Source organism: Sphaerodactylus townsendi, linkage group LG13 (genome assembly GCF_021028975.2).
Source record: "Sphaerodactylus townsendi isolate TG3544 linkage group LG13, MPM_Stown_v2.3, whole genome shotgun sequence".
Lineage (NCBI taxonomy): Eukaryota > Metazoa > Chordata > Lepidosauria > Squamata > Sphaerodactylidae > Sphaerodactylus > Sphaerodactylus townsendi.
In genome coordinates, this window is record NC_059437.1 from 34,671,102 (window position 1) to 34,688,018 (window position 16,917).

The 16,917-nt window shown below is 44.4% G+C and overlaps 1 protein-coding gene across 1 annotated transcript in view; it reads right to left on the minus strand.

Annotated features, from left to right (window-relative positions):
- Positions 1-1,232: 1,232 nt before the first annotated feature.
- The window catches only part of LOC125442951 (sodium/glucose cotransporter 1-like), a 28,441-nt gene continuing 12,756 nt past the window's right edge, over positions 1,233-16,917 (minus strand). The window contains exons 6-15 of the mRNA XM_048514756.1: positions 15,781-15,886; positions 15,409-15,489; positions 13,909-14,120; positions 10,817-10,952; positions 10,474-10,581; positions 8,390-8,540; positions 6,956-7,124; positions 5,510-5,725; positions 4,554-4,659; positions 1,233-3,285 (exon numbers count right to left, since the gene is read on the minus strand). Of these exons, the coding sequence (XP_048370713.1) occupies positions 3,071-3,285; positions 4,554-4,659; positions 5,510-5,725; positions 6,956-7,124; positions 8,390-8,540; positions 10,474-10,581; positions 10,817-10,952; positions 13,909-14,120; positions 15,409-15,489; positions 15,781-15,886 (1,500 nt within the window). The 3' untranslated portion in view covers positions 1,233-3,070. The remainder of the gene's footprint in view (positions 3,286-4,553; positions 4,660-5,509; positions 5,726-6,955; positions 7,125-8,389; positions 8,541-10,473; positions 10,582-10,816; positions 10,953-13,908; positions 14,121-15,408; positions 15,490-15,780; positions 15,887-16,917) is intronic.

Here is a 16,917-nt window from a genome sequence, read left to right on the forward strand (position 1 = left end):
TAGCTCTTGTACTACCTCTTTATTTATTCTGTGCTGAATTTTCCTTACTGTATCTTCTATTACATTTCTTCCTGGTTGAGCACTGTTTTCCTTTTGGGAAAAGATCAAGACAAAGGAGTTGAGAAGTTATGCCTTTTCTCTATCCCGTTAGTATTTTTTCCATCTTCTCCATGCAGTCACCCTGTCATATCCCTTTTCTTCCTTTTGGTACATAAATAATTTTAAAGCGCTTTTTAAACTTCTTTGGCAAGCCTGAGCTCATTTTGCTCTTTAGCTTTTCTGACTTTCTTCCTACATGTCCTTGATAATTGTTTGAATTCGTCTTTGGTGATTTCCCCCCTTTTCCATTTCCTTTACATGTCCCTTTTAAAGTTTAGCTCACTTGAGAGTTCTTTAGACATTTATCCTGTTTTCCTTAGACACCTCCTGTTTTTCCTCTCACTAGAACAGTTTGAAATTGTGCCTTCAATTCCCATCCATCATGCACTCCTTTCTCTTTTAGTATTCTGAACCACGAGATCACCTTCAGTGGTTTCCTAATTTTCCTGAAATCAGTTTTCTTAAAGTCTAGACTATATGTGGCATCCCCTTTCCATTGTACAGCAAACTCCAGGAGAACATGACCACTCCCACCTAAGGATCCTATCACTTCCACCCAATTAACCAGGTCATCATTGTTGGTTAGGAGCAGATATAAAATAGCTGATCCCCTTGTTGCCTTTTCCACCTTCTGGACCATGAAACTGTCTGCAAGGCAAGTGAGAAACTTGTTGGAGTTTGTGGTCCCAGCAAAATTTGAGTTCCAACAAATAGCAGAATTGAAATCTTCCCTTACTTCTCGCCTTTATGAAAGTTTGGTCATCTGTTTCAGGAAGGCATCATCCAACTCTTCAGGCTAGCTCTCAGAAGCCTGAGCAATCACATGGCCAAAAACAAAGCCCCCTCCCCCAGAGAAGCTTTCCCAAGCTCTCAAAAACACACACACACACAAACCCTCAAAACACACACAGTTAAAGATTTAGCTTTAAGAATAACCCCCCCCCCCAAGCACAGAGCTCACCTTTTGTCTCTATTCAGTTGTTTTCTGCTCCCTTCCACTGCCTCTCAGAGATTACAGTGTGTGCCACTGCCTCTCAGATATTCAAGATCTTATGATGTGTAAACCATCCCAAGAGTCTGACATGGCTAAGGAGAGCAGGATATAATTTTTGTTTTAAGTAAATAACAATACATTGTAGTCATTTACTTTATTCTCATAAACATCTTCTGAGGCAGCTTACACCTTCAAGGCCAGGAAGGGATTTGGATTCATGTCTCAATACATTATTCCTTTTTATCTTTTCCAAACCATTTTTAGCAGCAGCAAGCTGGTCTACCTCTTATGCAGAGAATCCATCCCCACTCTCTCTGAAATAGCTGAGCCATGCCTGTACCAGCGTTTGTTTACTCCAATGCCATTTCAGAGCCCTCAGCAGTTCTTCAAAATCATAACTTATGGTGTCCACCCTCCCAGTGCCACAACAGTTGCTGTGACTTAGACCCCTACAGGACCATAAATCTGACTGGGCACATACTGGGGACAAGATGCTGGTTGCTATCTTTGGTCTGCCTATTACAGCAGTAATGGAGGGGGCTTTCCTTTTCCCATAAAATACAAAACTATTCTTTCAAAAAATAAAGATCATGTATTTTCACACAGACACACATTAACTTCAATGTACAAAGGCAAACCCAATAATAAACAGACAGTTATCAAAGAAAACTGTTTTCCAAATGTGTTTCAAGCCCACTGAAATTGCACTGGCAATCAAGGTCTCAGTTCCCATTCCTGGATAAAAGACAAATGATAACAGCTAATGGGGGGCCAGGGGATGCAATCCTGGGTGGGAAAAGGCAATGCTAAACATGAAGCAGAAAGCAAGCAAGCAATTAAGTTTCTGCCCAATACTGGATCTGGACAACTCCACACAGCAATCTGTATTTGCCAAACAATAACATTCTCCTTATGTTGTCTTTACAAACCACATTAGTTATGGGAGGACAGAACAAACTCCTCCAACATTTTAGATAACAAAGCTGCATTTTTTAAAATCACCTTTTGTAAAAAAAAAAAATTCAAACCAGATCAAAACCCTTTTACACTGTTTTAAACTATTTTACACCATTTTCACACTGCTGTTTTTGGCCCATGCGGAATCCGCCTGAGCATCTCTGATGTGGTTCTGATAGTCCACCACATTTCTTTGCATGTGGAATCCAAGATGTGGTGAGTATGATCCCTTTCAGAAAAGGGAGCTTGTATGTACCTGTCCTATTGGGCGGGGGGTGGGTGGGCGGAGGAGGGAATCTTTATTGACTGTCACCACTCTGGTACGGACCCTGAGAACCCTCCTTGCCCCACACTGCTTCTTTTCCAAACAGGGAAATACCTTTTAGGTGACCAAATGAAGCCTGAGGACCCAGGCAAAATAACAAAAGTTTATTAAATAGGTCTAATAACAATAGTAATTCAAGCCACATATAGGATGAGATCAGTAAAGGCTAATAAACAAAATAATAAATACCCTTTACTGTTCCTAGCCAACTCCTGGAGCTATGGTTCAAGTCAACTCACCCATTTCTGGTTGAGGGATCCCTCCAACTGTAGCACACTCTCTGGCAACCCTGCGTTTTATGTACTCTTCTCAGGCACCACCCCTCCACCCTGATTGGCCCCAGTTTTCCCTCAAACTCTTCTTTTACCAATCACAAAGCCCAGAGGGTGCTTGGGATATGTAGGCCTGCTAGCTACTTTAATATAGGCCTCCCTAGGACCTGGAGGCCACACTAGGGCTAGGATCATGACGGAAGATATTCATGAAGTGTTGGAGACTCTATGATCTCACCCTCAAGGTTTCGCTTTAGCCCACTGATTGTTTAATTCCAGTTAATCAATGTGATTAAACCATATGAATCAATTCAATAGAAATGAATAAGTGATAGGTTTGTTAAGGACATAACTGGGCTCACAGTACAATTTCAGTGAGTGATTGAGAAGACTTTCACTTTAAAAAAAAAGCACTGTAGACAACTATGCAAAAAACCCATGACAAAACACTGCCACGGCCAACAAGATGATGCCATTGATGTTGACGACACGCTTCCAGAAAGGGTGTTCTGTTGTGTCAGTTAATTTCATCTTCAGGGCTTTCTCTTCCTCTTCAGTCAGTTGTGGGGCTTTCTTGTTATCGAAGCCACAAAAACAATTGAGAGCTTTCTTGAAACAGGGCACCTCTTCATCAGGGGCTACAACAGAGAGAGACCTTTCATTAGACCAAAAATGTGGAACCTGAAAGAGAAACCCACCCATCTAACACCCAAAGCACCTTGTTACCCATCATTCTGTATGGGATGCCGCTGGGAAGGGGGTTGGAAGAGAAAGGTGCTGTTAACATCACACTCTGTGGCAGGTCATTCTGTGAGCCAGCCTAAAACATACATTGATTTTATACCAGTCAAATGTCATGGCTTCCCACCAAGAATCCTTGGAGTTAAATTTGGTGAGGGAGCTGATAATTCTCTGTTAAAGATCTTTTGTCCCCTTCACAAAACAGTGGTTTTGGGGTTTTGTGTGGAGCAGGGAATGACTGTTAAACCAGTTTAAGCCTGTTGTGAATTAGTATGGTGTAGCAGTTAAGAGTGTCTGACTAGTATCTGGGAGGCCTGGGTTCAGATCCCCACTCATGCCATGGAAGCTCACTGGGTAACCTTGGGCCAGTCACACTGTCTTAGCCTAACCTATCACCAGTGGCATAGCATCAAGGGGGTGGGGTGGGGGTTGATGCACCGGGCACGCGCCAATGTGGGCCCGTCGTGGGAGCGGCAGGGGTGCAGGGCAGACGTTTGCCCCGGACACAGTTCCCCTTGCTACGGCTTGCTTCCCCACAGGGTTGCCGTGAGGATAAAACGGAGGATAATAATGCAATCTACTTTGAGTCCCCATTGGGGAGAAAGGTGGGGGTGCAAATAAATAAATAAATAAATAAATAAATAAATAAATAAATAAATAAAGGGACTGTAGACATGTGATTAAATTGCATATTACATGAATTTGGTCTCCCAATGTTTTGATTTTTTGCTTCAAAGACATGGGATATGATGGGGTTGTTGGAAGTACAGGAATAAGTGCTTTGGACCACTGGTACCGGGATAGAGTTTTTAAAAATTCTGGCTCATTCTTTTAACTTCCTCCAAAATACCTGTAGATGTTTTGTCTGAGCAAAACCTGCCAAATTTACTGCAAATTTTGCTTTCAGTGTGAGTGAGACATGTGTTTGAATCCTGCACATGAAGTCACCCTATTTGTAAAGTGACCCTTGAAGGACCCTCAGACTTCTTCAGCTGGTCCTCCTTTCCCAGCAACATTTTCTGTCATCTTCCTCTGGGGCTCGCAGAAGCTACTGATATGTGTATCCTGTCTGAACATGTCCCTATGCTGTACAGAAAAAAAACTATGGCCAGTTGGGGCTGATCAGTAACACTTATTTAGCACCAAATATTAAATTTGAAAGTACCAGTTTCATTGCCAAAATCAGGCGCCTTGGTTTCTATTGTATCGTCTACATCCAGATCAATGCGTTCCTCCGTCCTGTTGCGTAAGCTCCAGCAAAGACGATAGAGCTGCCATTGCAAAAAACAAGAACACACAGGTGACCTTTGGGAGGTGAGACCTGAAAAGGAAATGGTCAGGGGTCCCAAACACCAGAAGAGCTTGAGAGATGATGGTTAACACCTGTGCCTAGTAATTTAAGCACAGAAACTCTAAAGCCCACAAGGATGTTGAAATTTGCCTTTCGGGCCCCAAACATTCACAATGGACCCATAAGGGTCACTCCTTTGGCATTTTGATTTATTTATTTATTTATTTTATTGTTATATTTATAAACCGCCCTCCCCCATTTTGAACCTTCCCAGTCCCCACACACACCTAGCCTTCTACCCAGTGGGCTTCTATTGCTTGTTAAGGTCATCAACAAAGCGGAAGTATTAGGAATAAAGCTGGAGGCAACCCCGTTTGCTCTGGGAGTTCAAAGGAAGAAGGGTTTCTTGAATGGCAAAAGGAAAGCAAACTCCTGATTGCTAGCCTCCAGGTGGTGGTTAGAGGTCTCCCATTATTACAACTTATCTTTAGGTGACAGACATTAGTTAATCGATACAGTCAGAAATGGCCATTTTGGAATGTAGACTGTATGGCATTTTACCCCATTGAAGTCCCTCCTCTTCCTAACCTCCACCCTCCTCAGGCTCCACCCACTCAAATCTTCAGGTATTTTCCAACAGAACACAGGCTTTTGTCATGCAGCGAGGATTCAAAGGAGGTCTTTGGACTGAGCCCGCATTAGCCCAGGCTTACTTTATGCGATTCCCAACATATATTTTTCCTTTAGTGAAATGCCAGTACCTTGAGGAGCAAAGACAGAGGGTAGATGAGGAGAGGAAAGCAGAATGAGGAGCTGGCGGGACTACTTACATGTACTTCATCAATGGGCTTGGTCAAGAGTGAGATGGTCAAAATGAGGATGAGGGAGATGGCGAAAAGGATCATGGCAAAGTAGAGGTAGTGAACTTTACATATGATATCTGGGCAATTACTAGGATGCACACAGGTGCCCGTTCCATAGGCAAACTCGGCAATCATTCGAGAGAGACCAATCAACAGCCCAATAACCAGGCCCCAGAAGGCACCCTGCAGAAGACATCAAACAGTAGTCAGAGATTTGGCTGCTATTTGTGGCCACATCTTCTTTCATGCTTTCTGTCACTTTCTTCAGTCATGATGACTTACATCTTAGTCTGGTGAAGGGCTTTTGGGTAGTGGGAAGCATTCCAATATTCAACACATATACATCCTCAGTACTCTAATGTGCTGTAGCCCATTCATATTAGGCTGCATAAGCGGAACTAGGAGAGCATCAAGGGTTCTTGACTAGAGTGCAGCCATATAAAGAGCACAGCAAGGCGGAATTAGCACACTGTCTGCCATACATATGCAAGAATTGGATGCAAAGTTTGAAAAGACCATTTTCTTTGAAATGTGCCCAAATTCATCTTTCCTCCCTATGCCTTCTATATGGCTTATGCAGACACCATAGTTCTGATGCCGTGGTGGAGAAGGAGAAGGAGGAGGAGGTGGAGGAGGAGGAGGAGGAGGAGGAGAAGAAGGAGGAGGAGGAGGAGGAGTCTGGATTTATATCCCCCCCTTTCTCTCCTGTAGGACACTCAAAGGAGCTTACTATCTCCTTGTCCTTCCCCCCTCACAACAAACACCCTGTGAGGTGAGTGGGGCTGAGAGAGCTCCGAAAAGCTGTGACTAGCCAAAGGTCACCCAGCTGACATGTGTGGGAGTGCACAGGCTAATCTGAATTCCCCAGATCAGCCTCCACAGCTCAGGCAGCAGAGTGGGGAATCAAACCCGGTTCCTCCAGATTAGAATGCACCTGCTCTTAACCACTACGCCACTGCTGCTGTGAAGAGTGTTGACTAGTGATATTCCATTTCTCTGTTCTTATGAGGGGTCTGCAGCAGCAGGATCGCAAGGTTCCTCCATTGATTTCTTGCCTTGGAACAATGACATTGGCCCCAGCCACATCGGTGGGCATATGGCACCTACCATCCCACTACCACTCTGGACCGTGACTGGAGAGAAGGGTTGCAGATATTTAACCTTTCTGCTTCCAAAAGAGAGTGCTCTGGAGACCGGGATAGGGCAGAGGTGCTGAGGATCAGCTGCCTCAGTAACTCTATCTCGGCTTTTCTCTGCCATCCCCAATAACTTCAGCGTGCTGCTCGTTTTCACCAGTTTCTTGTTGGTCTCCCTGGGGTCCTGCCACATGTATCTCTCCAGGAAGAGACTCAGAGATCATCTGCCCTCCTTGGGCTTTCTGGAAGTGTCACCATCATGGCACATCATGCTTACGTGTTCATTGACCCTCCTGCAGAAGATAGCCAGAAAGAAGACAGCTGCGATTGGTGGGCCCAGGTAGCTGGTAATGGACTGGATGTAGTCAAAGAGTTGCCCATTTTGAGCTGATTGTACAACAGGGACCCAGGCAATGCTGATACCAATCAAAACTAGCATGAACAACCTGCAAATGCAAGCAAAGCATTAGTTATAGTGAGTATGGCAACCGGGGCCACTTCTGCACAAGATACTTACAGCATTTTCAGGTTGGAAATAAAACACTTCCTCCATGAAGTTCCACATCGTTTTACCCCCTTTGGTTTTGGAAGTGTTTCCAAAACACTTTTTCTCAACTGTTTTTGAAAACCCTTTTACAGCATTTCTTTTTACTGACACTGACCGGCTTCCCTCACAGTGCAGTCATATTTAAAACGTTTTATCTTTACTGCTGCCATTTTCCACACCTCTGTGCTGTTGACCAACTTTTGCTTCAGTGCCATTTTTTCACGTCCCTGACCTCAATTCTTTCCCCCTTGCCTCTTTCTTTTCACCATTTTTGTGTGTGTGTGTGTTTTTCCATTGTTTGGTTGAATCAATGAAGCATCAATTAAATAGAGCGACAGAGCATCGAAGCAATGAATCAATGAAACATCAATTCAACAAATAAGCAAAAAAAAAATGTTTTAAACCCTCATGGCAGCCATGAAGCTTTTGGAGGAGGTGACTGTGGACAAACATTATGGTAAATGTGGTGGGGGGGGGCGGGGGGGGCGGGATCAAAAATATTCTGCAACAATCTAGGTGACTTGTGCAGAAAAGGCCTTATGCCTTTCATTTGCACATCCTAAAGAGGTAGGTTTAGACCTCTTTCTGACCAAGACCTTTCCTCTCCTATCATTTTCCACCCTCTGAACCAATACAGGTTGAGAGCAAAGGCTGTTTAACTAGATCACATCGCATATTTAGAGAGATAAACTAAATCTCTAAGTATGTTTTAAATGCAAATATAATAATACTTCAGTAAATAGAATGATCTATTAAACAGTACAGTCAGTGTATGCTACTGTGCCTTTGTCTAGCAAGCAGCCACGTTATCCAAAGCAAAATTTGTTTAATAATTGAAGAAATGCGACGAAAAGTCTAGCATGGTGGTCCCCAACCTGAGTACACGTACTCCCGGGGATATGCATCAGAGCATTTGGGGGTATGTGAAATAAATTATCTAATGGGTTTGCTAATGGGTAAAATTTTAGGGAAATGGGTTGCCAAGATTTATGCAAATGAAAAAGGTTGGGAACTACTAGTCTAGTGGATAACAGGAGCTTGGTGCTTAGGCAATCAGAAAATGTACATGCAATGAGCTCACATCCCCTCAAGGGGGCAGTCCAGCATCATTGGTGTTCTGAAACAATTTTTCTCCAACAAACCCATGTCAATCATCTTTATTACCTGCCTACTATCATCAGCTCTTTTTCTGACGCTCGATTTCGTATTTTGGTGTAGATATCCATGGTGAACAATGTGCTGGCGCTGTTGAAGATGGAGGTGAGGGAGCTCATCAGAGAGGCCAGCATGACAGACAGCATTAGACCTCGTAAGCCTAAAATGCAAGCGAGACAGAGGCAGGAGGTGAACAATGATCACAAAAATGTTTACAAGGTACTGAAGGCACTCAGCAAAACAAGATTTATACACAACCTATGTAAGCTACAGCACAAGCCTGTAAAATATGAGAGGCCTCTTTAATTTTTTAATACTCTACAATTGCCTGCAGTGTGTGGAGGCCTCTTTAACCTGCCCTAGCTCAGTGATGGTGAACCTTTTCGAGACCAAGTGCCCAAATTGCAACCCAAAACCCGCTTATTTATTGCAAAGTGCCAACACAGCAATTTAACCTGAATACTGAGGTTTTAGTCCTGCGCCGCTCTGCCCTGCGCTGCTCCAGTGTCTCCACCCCACCCACTCAAGCAGGGGCCAGCCTGCTCTAGCCTCCCGCAAGTCTCACACACATCTCTGCGCCTCTCTAGCATCTCCACCTCCTCTGCCCCCCCCCCCTCGGACATCAGCCACCTGGAGCACAGGCACCCAGGCCAGCCTAGATATGTGTGTGTGTGGAGAATCACCCCCCCCCCACACACACACACACGATGAACTCTGTGCACGTGTGCCCACAGAGAGGGCTCTGAGTGCCACCTCTGGCACTCGTGCCATAGATTCGCCATCACTGCCCTAGCTGATGGCCTCAGCATGCCTTAATCTGGCCACGAGACAGAAGTGTTTCCAGTCACTTAGGTAAGGCTCATTTGAGTTTAAACAAATACATTTTGCCACCTCAAGTGGCTGTGAAGCTTAAGCAGCTAGAGTTAGGATCTAAGCAAAATTTACTAGAAACAGTCAGGAAAATATATGGGTGTGTGGTTAAGGTTTTCATTGTTATTTCTGGGGAGCGCGGTTCTATAAGAGTTGTAAAAAAAGAAAACTATCTTTCAGAGGTGCATTAAACGTTTCTTGTCAGAATGGTAAGCACTTGGCATATGCCCAGAAGAACTTTATTCTTTAATTTAAAAAATACTATGGCTCTTATTAATGAAAAATCTTTCAAATGCAGATGATGGCAATCCTATACAGAGACAAGGCTTCAGGAATACTGAACAGATGACAGGAATATTTGCCACCTAACCAACCACATTCTATGCCACCATATGTGGCTATTTATTAATCAAGTTGTTTGTTTGTTTATTCATTTATTTATTAGATGTATCCATTACATCTATAAACCATCCACAAAACACAATCACCTAGCAATATCTTTGGCGGTCTGTTGGCCAAACACAAAATGGGCCCCGTGAAAGAAATGCTGGATTAGCAGAAGAAATCTTGGCTGAAGTTGCTTCCTGGTTTTTGCAGCCAACTTCGACCTGCCTGCTGTTTACAAGCATGCCAGTTTTGCAAGGTAATCTTGTTCATACAGCTGCATTTCAAATGGCCTTTGTGGGGTCCCTCAAGAGGCAAATGCTATCTGTCTTAAAAACAAATTATACTTGTGGAGGTGAGGGATAGCAGAACAACCTGTGAGCAGCACAGAATCGGACATGTGGTTGGGAGCTTGCCTTCCTGAGAATCTCACTTTTCGTTAAAGGCGTTATTCCCATGTAGATAGGCAAGACTTGCTAATCATTTGGCCAAGAATCAAAAAGTGTGCTAGTGGGGATTCAGCACCTTCACAGCTCCCTATCACCATTACAATAACCTCTGCTCACCAACGCGCACAAGCCTTATTATTACTCACAAGTCTCTTATCTGCAGGGGCCCCAGTGAGATTCAGTACAGGGTAAAACCAGATTTATGGCTCCTCTTGATTGCAAACCAAGCCATGTATCCACAATCTCAGCAGCCTTTTGGACAACTGTCTTCATTTCCACCAAACTTTTTCTTTGCATGATTTTCCTGATGTTTCTAGGCCCAGCTTTACCTCTACCATTCTACAAAGCACGTCCACTGTCCCAACAATGCAGCTGTGGCCGAAGTCTCACCATCTGGCATAAGCCTCACCACCAATGTTGGATAGGCAACGTTTGAACATCCCACTGTTGTTCCACAAGCCACCTTGCACGCCTCAGGTTCAGCACAAGCCACCTCATCTGAAGAAAGGAGACAAGAGGACTGAGTTATCAACAGGCTGGCTTAATGTGCTTTGCAGCTGCAAGCAGTTGCATTGCACAGCCCAAGAGATACATCAGAGGATTTTCTGCAGTGTTGCAGAGGACTCTTAAGGGGCCCTTGAAGAAGCAAAGCCCCAATTTCCCAATCCCCACCCCCCTCTGAAAATTGAGAAAGATAAGCAGCTAGTACAGTCAAGGGAGAGCTGGTGCTCACCTGTGTACAAAATCCGACTGATCATCCCAGGCATCACCATCAGGAACATGGGGAGCAGCTTCAAGTAACCACACATGATGCAGCCAGCCTTGACATGGGAAATGTTCTTGCCCGACAGGCATCGCTGGACGATGACCTGGCAGAGAGACATACAAGGGAAGTAAGTGCTACATAGAAGTTTTAAGCTTTTGATTAACAGTCAAACTGACTAAGCACCTGCGCTGCTGTGGAACCGAACAATGGGAGTCCGCAAACACCAGCGTTTCATTAGTCAGAGGAAACAACTTTATAGCCTGCCCGTAAGCAGACAAAAATAGAATAATATTTTTGCATTGGACGTTAACAGCAATAAGAAGACATTTGCCATTCTGACTGCAAATCATTTCTCCTCCTTGGCTGAAGCTCCAGATAAGGGTGGGGGTGCCAGGACAACTCCAAGCAAACAAACTGAGCTAATAGCAAGAATTGTGGAACTTATTTTTATTAAAATGAACTGGATCAGCACACAGCTCATCCTGAGAGTTAAGGAATTAGTTGGCAAAAAAAGTAGAGAGAGCCTGTCAACCCTTTTGCAAACAGCCCATTCTTTTGTTCCTCCTTTCATTCTAACGAAAGAAAAGCATTCAGAGGGCAAAAGGAAATTCCAGCACTTAATTCTGCAGCCACAAAAAAAGTTCGTTTACCCATCTGTCATTACAAGAGACAGCTCCTTTCCTGGAAATAAAACAACTGACTATCAATCATTTGAGAACTTTGTTAAGGATTAATCATCTTCCAATAGACATCATTTCAATTGATCCTCTGAACCATTTGATACAGGCAAAGAGAATCATGCTTACTTTTGAAACCCCCAGAATACCACTGATTACTACTGAGACAAAAAGCTAATGTGGGGTTCAAGGGATTTTCCTGGTTTCTCCTTTTGCTAACAGGACTCTAACAGCTTTGTTAAGATTGAGATAACCAAAGATTGTCCATCTAATAAAATGTTAATCGATTTCTCTCACCAGGATTTAATCAATTGGCTTGATCTTGTGGAACAACCACCTGTAAATTCAGAGTGGACAATTCCATAGAAGAGGACCTAATCAATTCTTTTGTGAATCTCCCTTCTATTAAGCAGCAATCACACAATTAGATTGAAACTCCAACTAACTAGGGAGGATTCACCCATCCCTTCCTCAGCTCAAGAGTCTTTCTCCTCAACCAACAGCTTCAGCCGTGTCACCACTTCATATTGCAAGCCTACATATTAACAATATACTCCAATTTCAAACAGGTGATGTTACTGTGTTTCTTCCAGTTTGTCATATTTGATTTGCCTCAATAGAGGCTGAGAAAGCAAGGTTTTACAAAGATCAATTCCTCCTTCTGGCCTCTGCTGCAAGCATACTATCCCTTTCCTTCTGGCAAGCCACAGGGACTCTGGACACACCACTGATGGCGAATTGAGTTCTATATATATAAAGGGAGGCTCAGGGCTCAATCAGTTATACTGATCCTATGACGATTATCTCAGAAATGCTCAGTATGCAATTATTATTGTGTTGCTTTACCCATGGTACCCTTTCTGGCACATTTGACTGGGGGCAGGACACTGATCCCTCACAGAATTTCCTTGGCAAAGCTTTTTCGGTAATTCTGATCTCAGGCTGGAGTCTGGATTCAGACCAAACTGGCAATTCCCAGCGATTCTCCCTTTTCCCCAGCAGAGTAATTCCTCAAGGTCCCCAGTCCCCCAGGACCAGCATTCAGTGGAAATCAGTTGGCGGCAGCAGCAGGAGGGAAGAAAGTTCTGTTCTGCAGATAGAAAATGTAGCCTCAGGCAGGGCTGACATAATTTCTTTCTAAGTAGTGACTTTGCTTTGGGCTACTTTAAGGTGACCAGATGGTCACCTTTGTGAACCAGGACGGGCGGGTAGACGGGCGGCCGCACGCGCGCAGCCGCAGGAGCACACGGTTTTCTGGGGTGCTCCCGTTTCCTGCCCTGTCACAGGGCGGGAAGCAGGAGCGCCCCAGAAGGCCGTGCGCTCCTGCGGCTGCGTGCGTGGGAGACTGCCACACTGCCTTGCGCCCCAGAAGGCAGTGCGGCAGCCTTCCAAAAATCAGGACACTTGAAAAAACCCGCGGGACGCGGGACAAATTGTTTTAAGGCGGGACTGTCCAGCCAAAAGCGGGACGTCTGGTCAGCCTAGGCTACTTGTGCCTTGCCTCGTGTTATATAGCTTGGATTACTTTTCTTAGCCATGTGGGAGCTCTGTGCTGTGCAGAATCCCCAAGATAACATGCCTTCTTGCTGGAGCCAGCTCTCTGCCCATGGCACACAACTTATGTAGGACACTGGGATCAAGACTGGGGGCTATGTAAATAAACCAGGGGCAGAGCACTGGGCTAGGTCTGCTGACCTCTTACATTGCTGTGAGTCTCTTGGTGGGAATCTAGGCCCATCTCAGGCAACTTTGTTCCTCCTGTGGAAGGTCTGCCTCAGCTTTTGAGACTTGTGGTCAAGTATCCTTGCCCAAGAGTTTTGTTCTCTCAGCTAGCAAGGCCTTGTCTGAGATGTTAGCTCTCAGCACTCACATTATAGAAGCATTGTTACATTAGAAGTTATTCCAGTGAAAAGGAGGGTAGTGTATACCAGTGGTGGCGAACTTATGGCACGTGTGCCAGAGGTGGCACTCAGAACCCTCTTTGTGGGCATGCGCACTGTCGTCCCAGTTTGGGCACTCAGCAGTGGCATAGTGCCAAGGGGATGAGGAATGCGCAATGCACTGGGCGCACGCCCCTGTGGGGCTGTGGCAAGGGCATTCCAAGGGCATGGTGGGGGCGTTCCGGGGGGTACTCCAGGGCAGGACGGGAGCGGACGGTGGCATGGCAGGGGCACAGGGTTCACATGTGTCCCAGATGCAGCTTTCACTTGCTCCGCCCCTGACACTCGGTCTCTAAAAGGTTAGCCATCACTGGTGTATACTATAGACTGAAGGAATCAATCCAGTGTAGTGCATAATCCAGGAACTGAAGGCTGACATCTAGCATCACAAAGAGATCAGGAGCCCGGTCTCTCAGTCTATATCTGTGTCACGAGTATTTACCTGGTCTGTGCACCAATACCACAAAGCCAGAATACTCAAGCCAAAGATGAGTCCTGGCCATGGCAGGTCACCAGAGATGGGGTCCCGGAAGATCTGGAAGGAATCTGGGCGGGGAGTGTAGCATTTTTCAGGAATACTCGCATTTCCAACATTTGGGATTGCTGCCATGTATTTCTCCACAAAAGCATTGTATCCTCCTACTTCATTAAATGCTGCAAAAGATAATACAATCCTTTAGGGCAAGACAAAGCATTGGTGACACGCAAGAGTTGCCACATATACACAAACACACACCAAGGAAGAGTTGTGCTAATTGTATGGTTGTACAACCTTGAAACCCAAAGTGTTGTAAAAATTACCCTCTTCTGTGAGCATTTAGGCTGAACTGAAAATGGCAATTATAACATCGATGCTGTGGGGTTTTTTATCCTGCATATTGTTGCTTGGTGGCTCTGTTTTTATTAGCGGCTGGCTAGTTTTGCTTTTGTGTTTGTAAATTATATTTTCATTGTATTTTAGTATAGCTTTTAATCAAGCTACCTGGGTAGTTTTCATTTTGTTTTTCTACTCAAAGGCGAGATGTAAATTAAATAAATCAATCGCCAGATAATTTGTTCCACATCTTCTGGCTATGTTTTTCCATTTAAATTTCAGAAATTCCATGCAAGGTTATAATCATAAGTCTGTCACTGAGGAAGCCTCAGCTTTTTCTAAACAATTAATACCGCTAGTCTTCATGACTAGGGTTACATGGGTTGCATTATAACCTTTTGATATTTCTTGTCAGTGATTCCTGACTGCATTAACATGGCCTATTAAATGACACAGATAATACATTTGGTGCAGATAATACATATTATACACAGTCTCTTTCACTTCATTAAAGCACTCTTTCTGAATCATTCTGTTATAATAAAACATCATTTCCTTTGTAAAAATACTGTCCTGAATGGCTCAGTTTTGTATAGTTTGCAAAATGCCAGAATGTGGTACCTTCCTGACTTCTTCAAGCAAGCCATCCCATAAATTGGGGGCCCCAACAGAGAATGTACATGCACAAACAGCTGTTGACCTTGCCCATTTGCAGTATGGCACCTATAGAAGGCCCTGCTCCGAAGAATTAAGATGTCATCATGGAGCATAGGGTAAGAGGTGGTCCTGCATATGTAAGTATCTAGGGTCATGAAGGGCTTTGTATATTGTCGAAGGCTTTCATGGCCGGATTTAACTGGTTGTGGTGGGTTTTCCGGGCTGTGTGGCCGTGGTCTGGTAGATCTTGTTCCTAACGTTTCGCCTGCATCTGTGACTGGCATCTTCAGAGGTGTCGCACAGAGAGAAGTCTGTTACACACCGTGACTAGATAGATAGTATTAAAACTGCCTGCATACTTCCTGGCTGTGCACCTTCCTTGGAACTGAAACACTAGCACAATGACAAAACAGAGAACTTGATTATGTGGTCTGCAGGACTTAGGTTTGATGGAGGATTAGTCAAGCTTACCAATTCCTGTTAAGATGATAGACCCCACCAATATGATGAAAGTTTGCAGTGTGTCTGTATAGATGACAGCGGCGAGTCCTCCTGAAAGCCCAAGGGCAAAAAAACCACAAAGTAAGTAAATGAGCCTGTCTTCCAAATCCTCTGTGGGTCTTCCCCTGCACAATTTCCCATCTGGAAGCACTGTGTTTCCTCACTTGGTAAGACCAAGGATGCCCACAAAATTCAACCAAATTCAGGCAGGGAATGGTCAGAAATGGCTGGCAACCCAAGGCAGCCCCCCTCCATTGGGTAAGGAATCTGCAGCTTATGCCGCTTATTTTAATTAAAAGAAGGTCATTGATGGAGACTCACTTGCAGAAATGAAGAACTCACCTGTGATAGTGTATAGGGCTGTGATAGCAAGCAACATGATGATAGCCACATAGATATTCAGTCCCATAGCTCGCTGAATAAATACTGCTCCAGAAAATATATCCGCCTGAAATAGGGACAAAAATGGCATGGTCAGCAACATATTAGTCTACTGTAGAACACAGCAGTAATATCTCTGTGGCTATTTAGGTTCACACATGCATGAAAGATGCAAGACAAAAACACAAGCTGTGACCTTCCTATGCACATTTACATGAAAGTAAGCCAACTGAATTCAGTGTGACTTGTTTCAGAGTAAACAAGCTTTGGACTGTAAGTGCCACTGACCAGCTTTGTCTACAAACCAGTCAGAGGTCAAATAAAGAGGACGTTGTCAGGCCATTCTCCACCCCCTGCTTGCTGTGGAACTGGATCACCAGCTACAAATCAGCCTCTGAAGCCACTCCTTATCCTTTCTTGGGTGACATATTGATGCCTGGACAAAGGTAAGGAATATATCGTTTGTGTAAATAAGATTGGTAAAGCATGTGGGTGGGTGACTTGAACGTTAAACAGATTGCTTGGCGAGCCAATTGAAAACAATCTTATCAAGGCAAATTTCCTAAGAACTGTTTGGATGGATCAGGTCAAGGTCATCTAGCCCAGCCTTTTGATTCGGAGACTGGCCAGACCAGATGCTCCCAGATGTTAAGAATGATCACTTCCCCTGACAGCTATCCCCCCCATAAAATTTACAGGTCCTTCTACACAGCCCCCATTCATTTCAGTAGTGCCATGTTGACGGTGCCTCATGTTAAGTAGCCTAGCAAATAGATTGGATTTTCTGCCAAAATATCCTGGACTGCTCCTGATCTGACACCCAGGAGACTTTCTCTCTCTTAGGGTCCACGGCCAAGCTCCTGCCTCTTCGCCTTACACATGGTCCCACAAGAAAACAAGCTCTGAGTCATCTTACTTCCTGAACAATGCCAATTTTCCCAGGAAGCCTTCCAAACCTTCTCTCCTAGGAGCTAGTTTAATGACCAGCATCTGACACATGAATTAAGCTCATTTTATGGCCCTCTTTAAAGCCTTATCATATCGCTTAATGTACTAAACTTTGTCATAGGGAGGCATCACCTGGGAAGCCACAAGCAA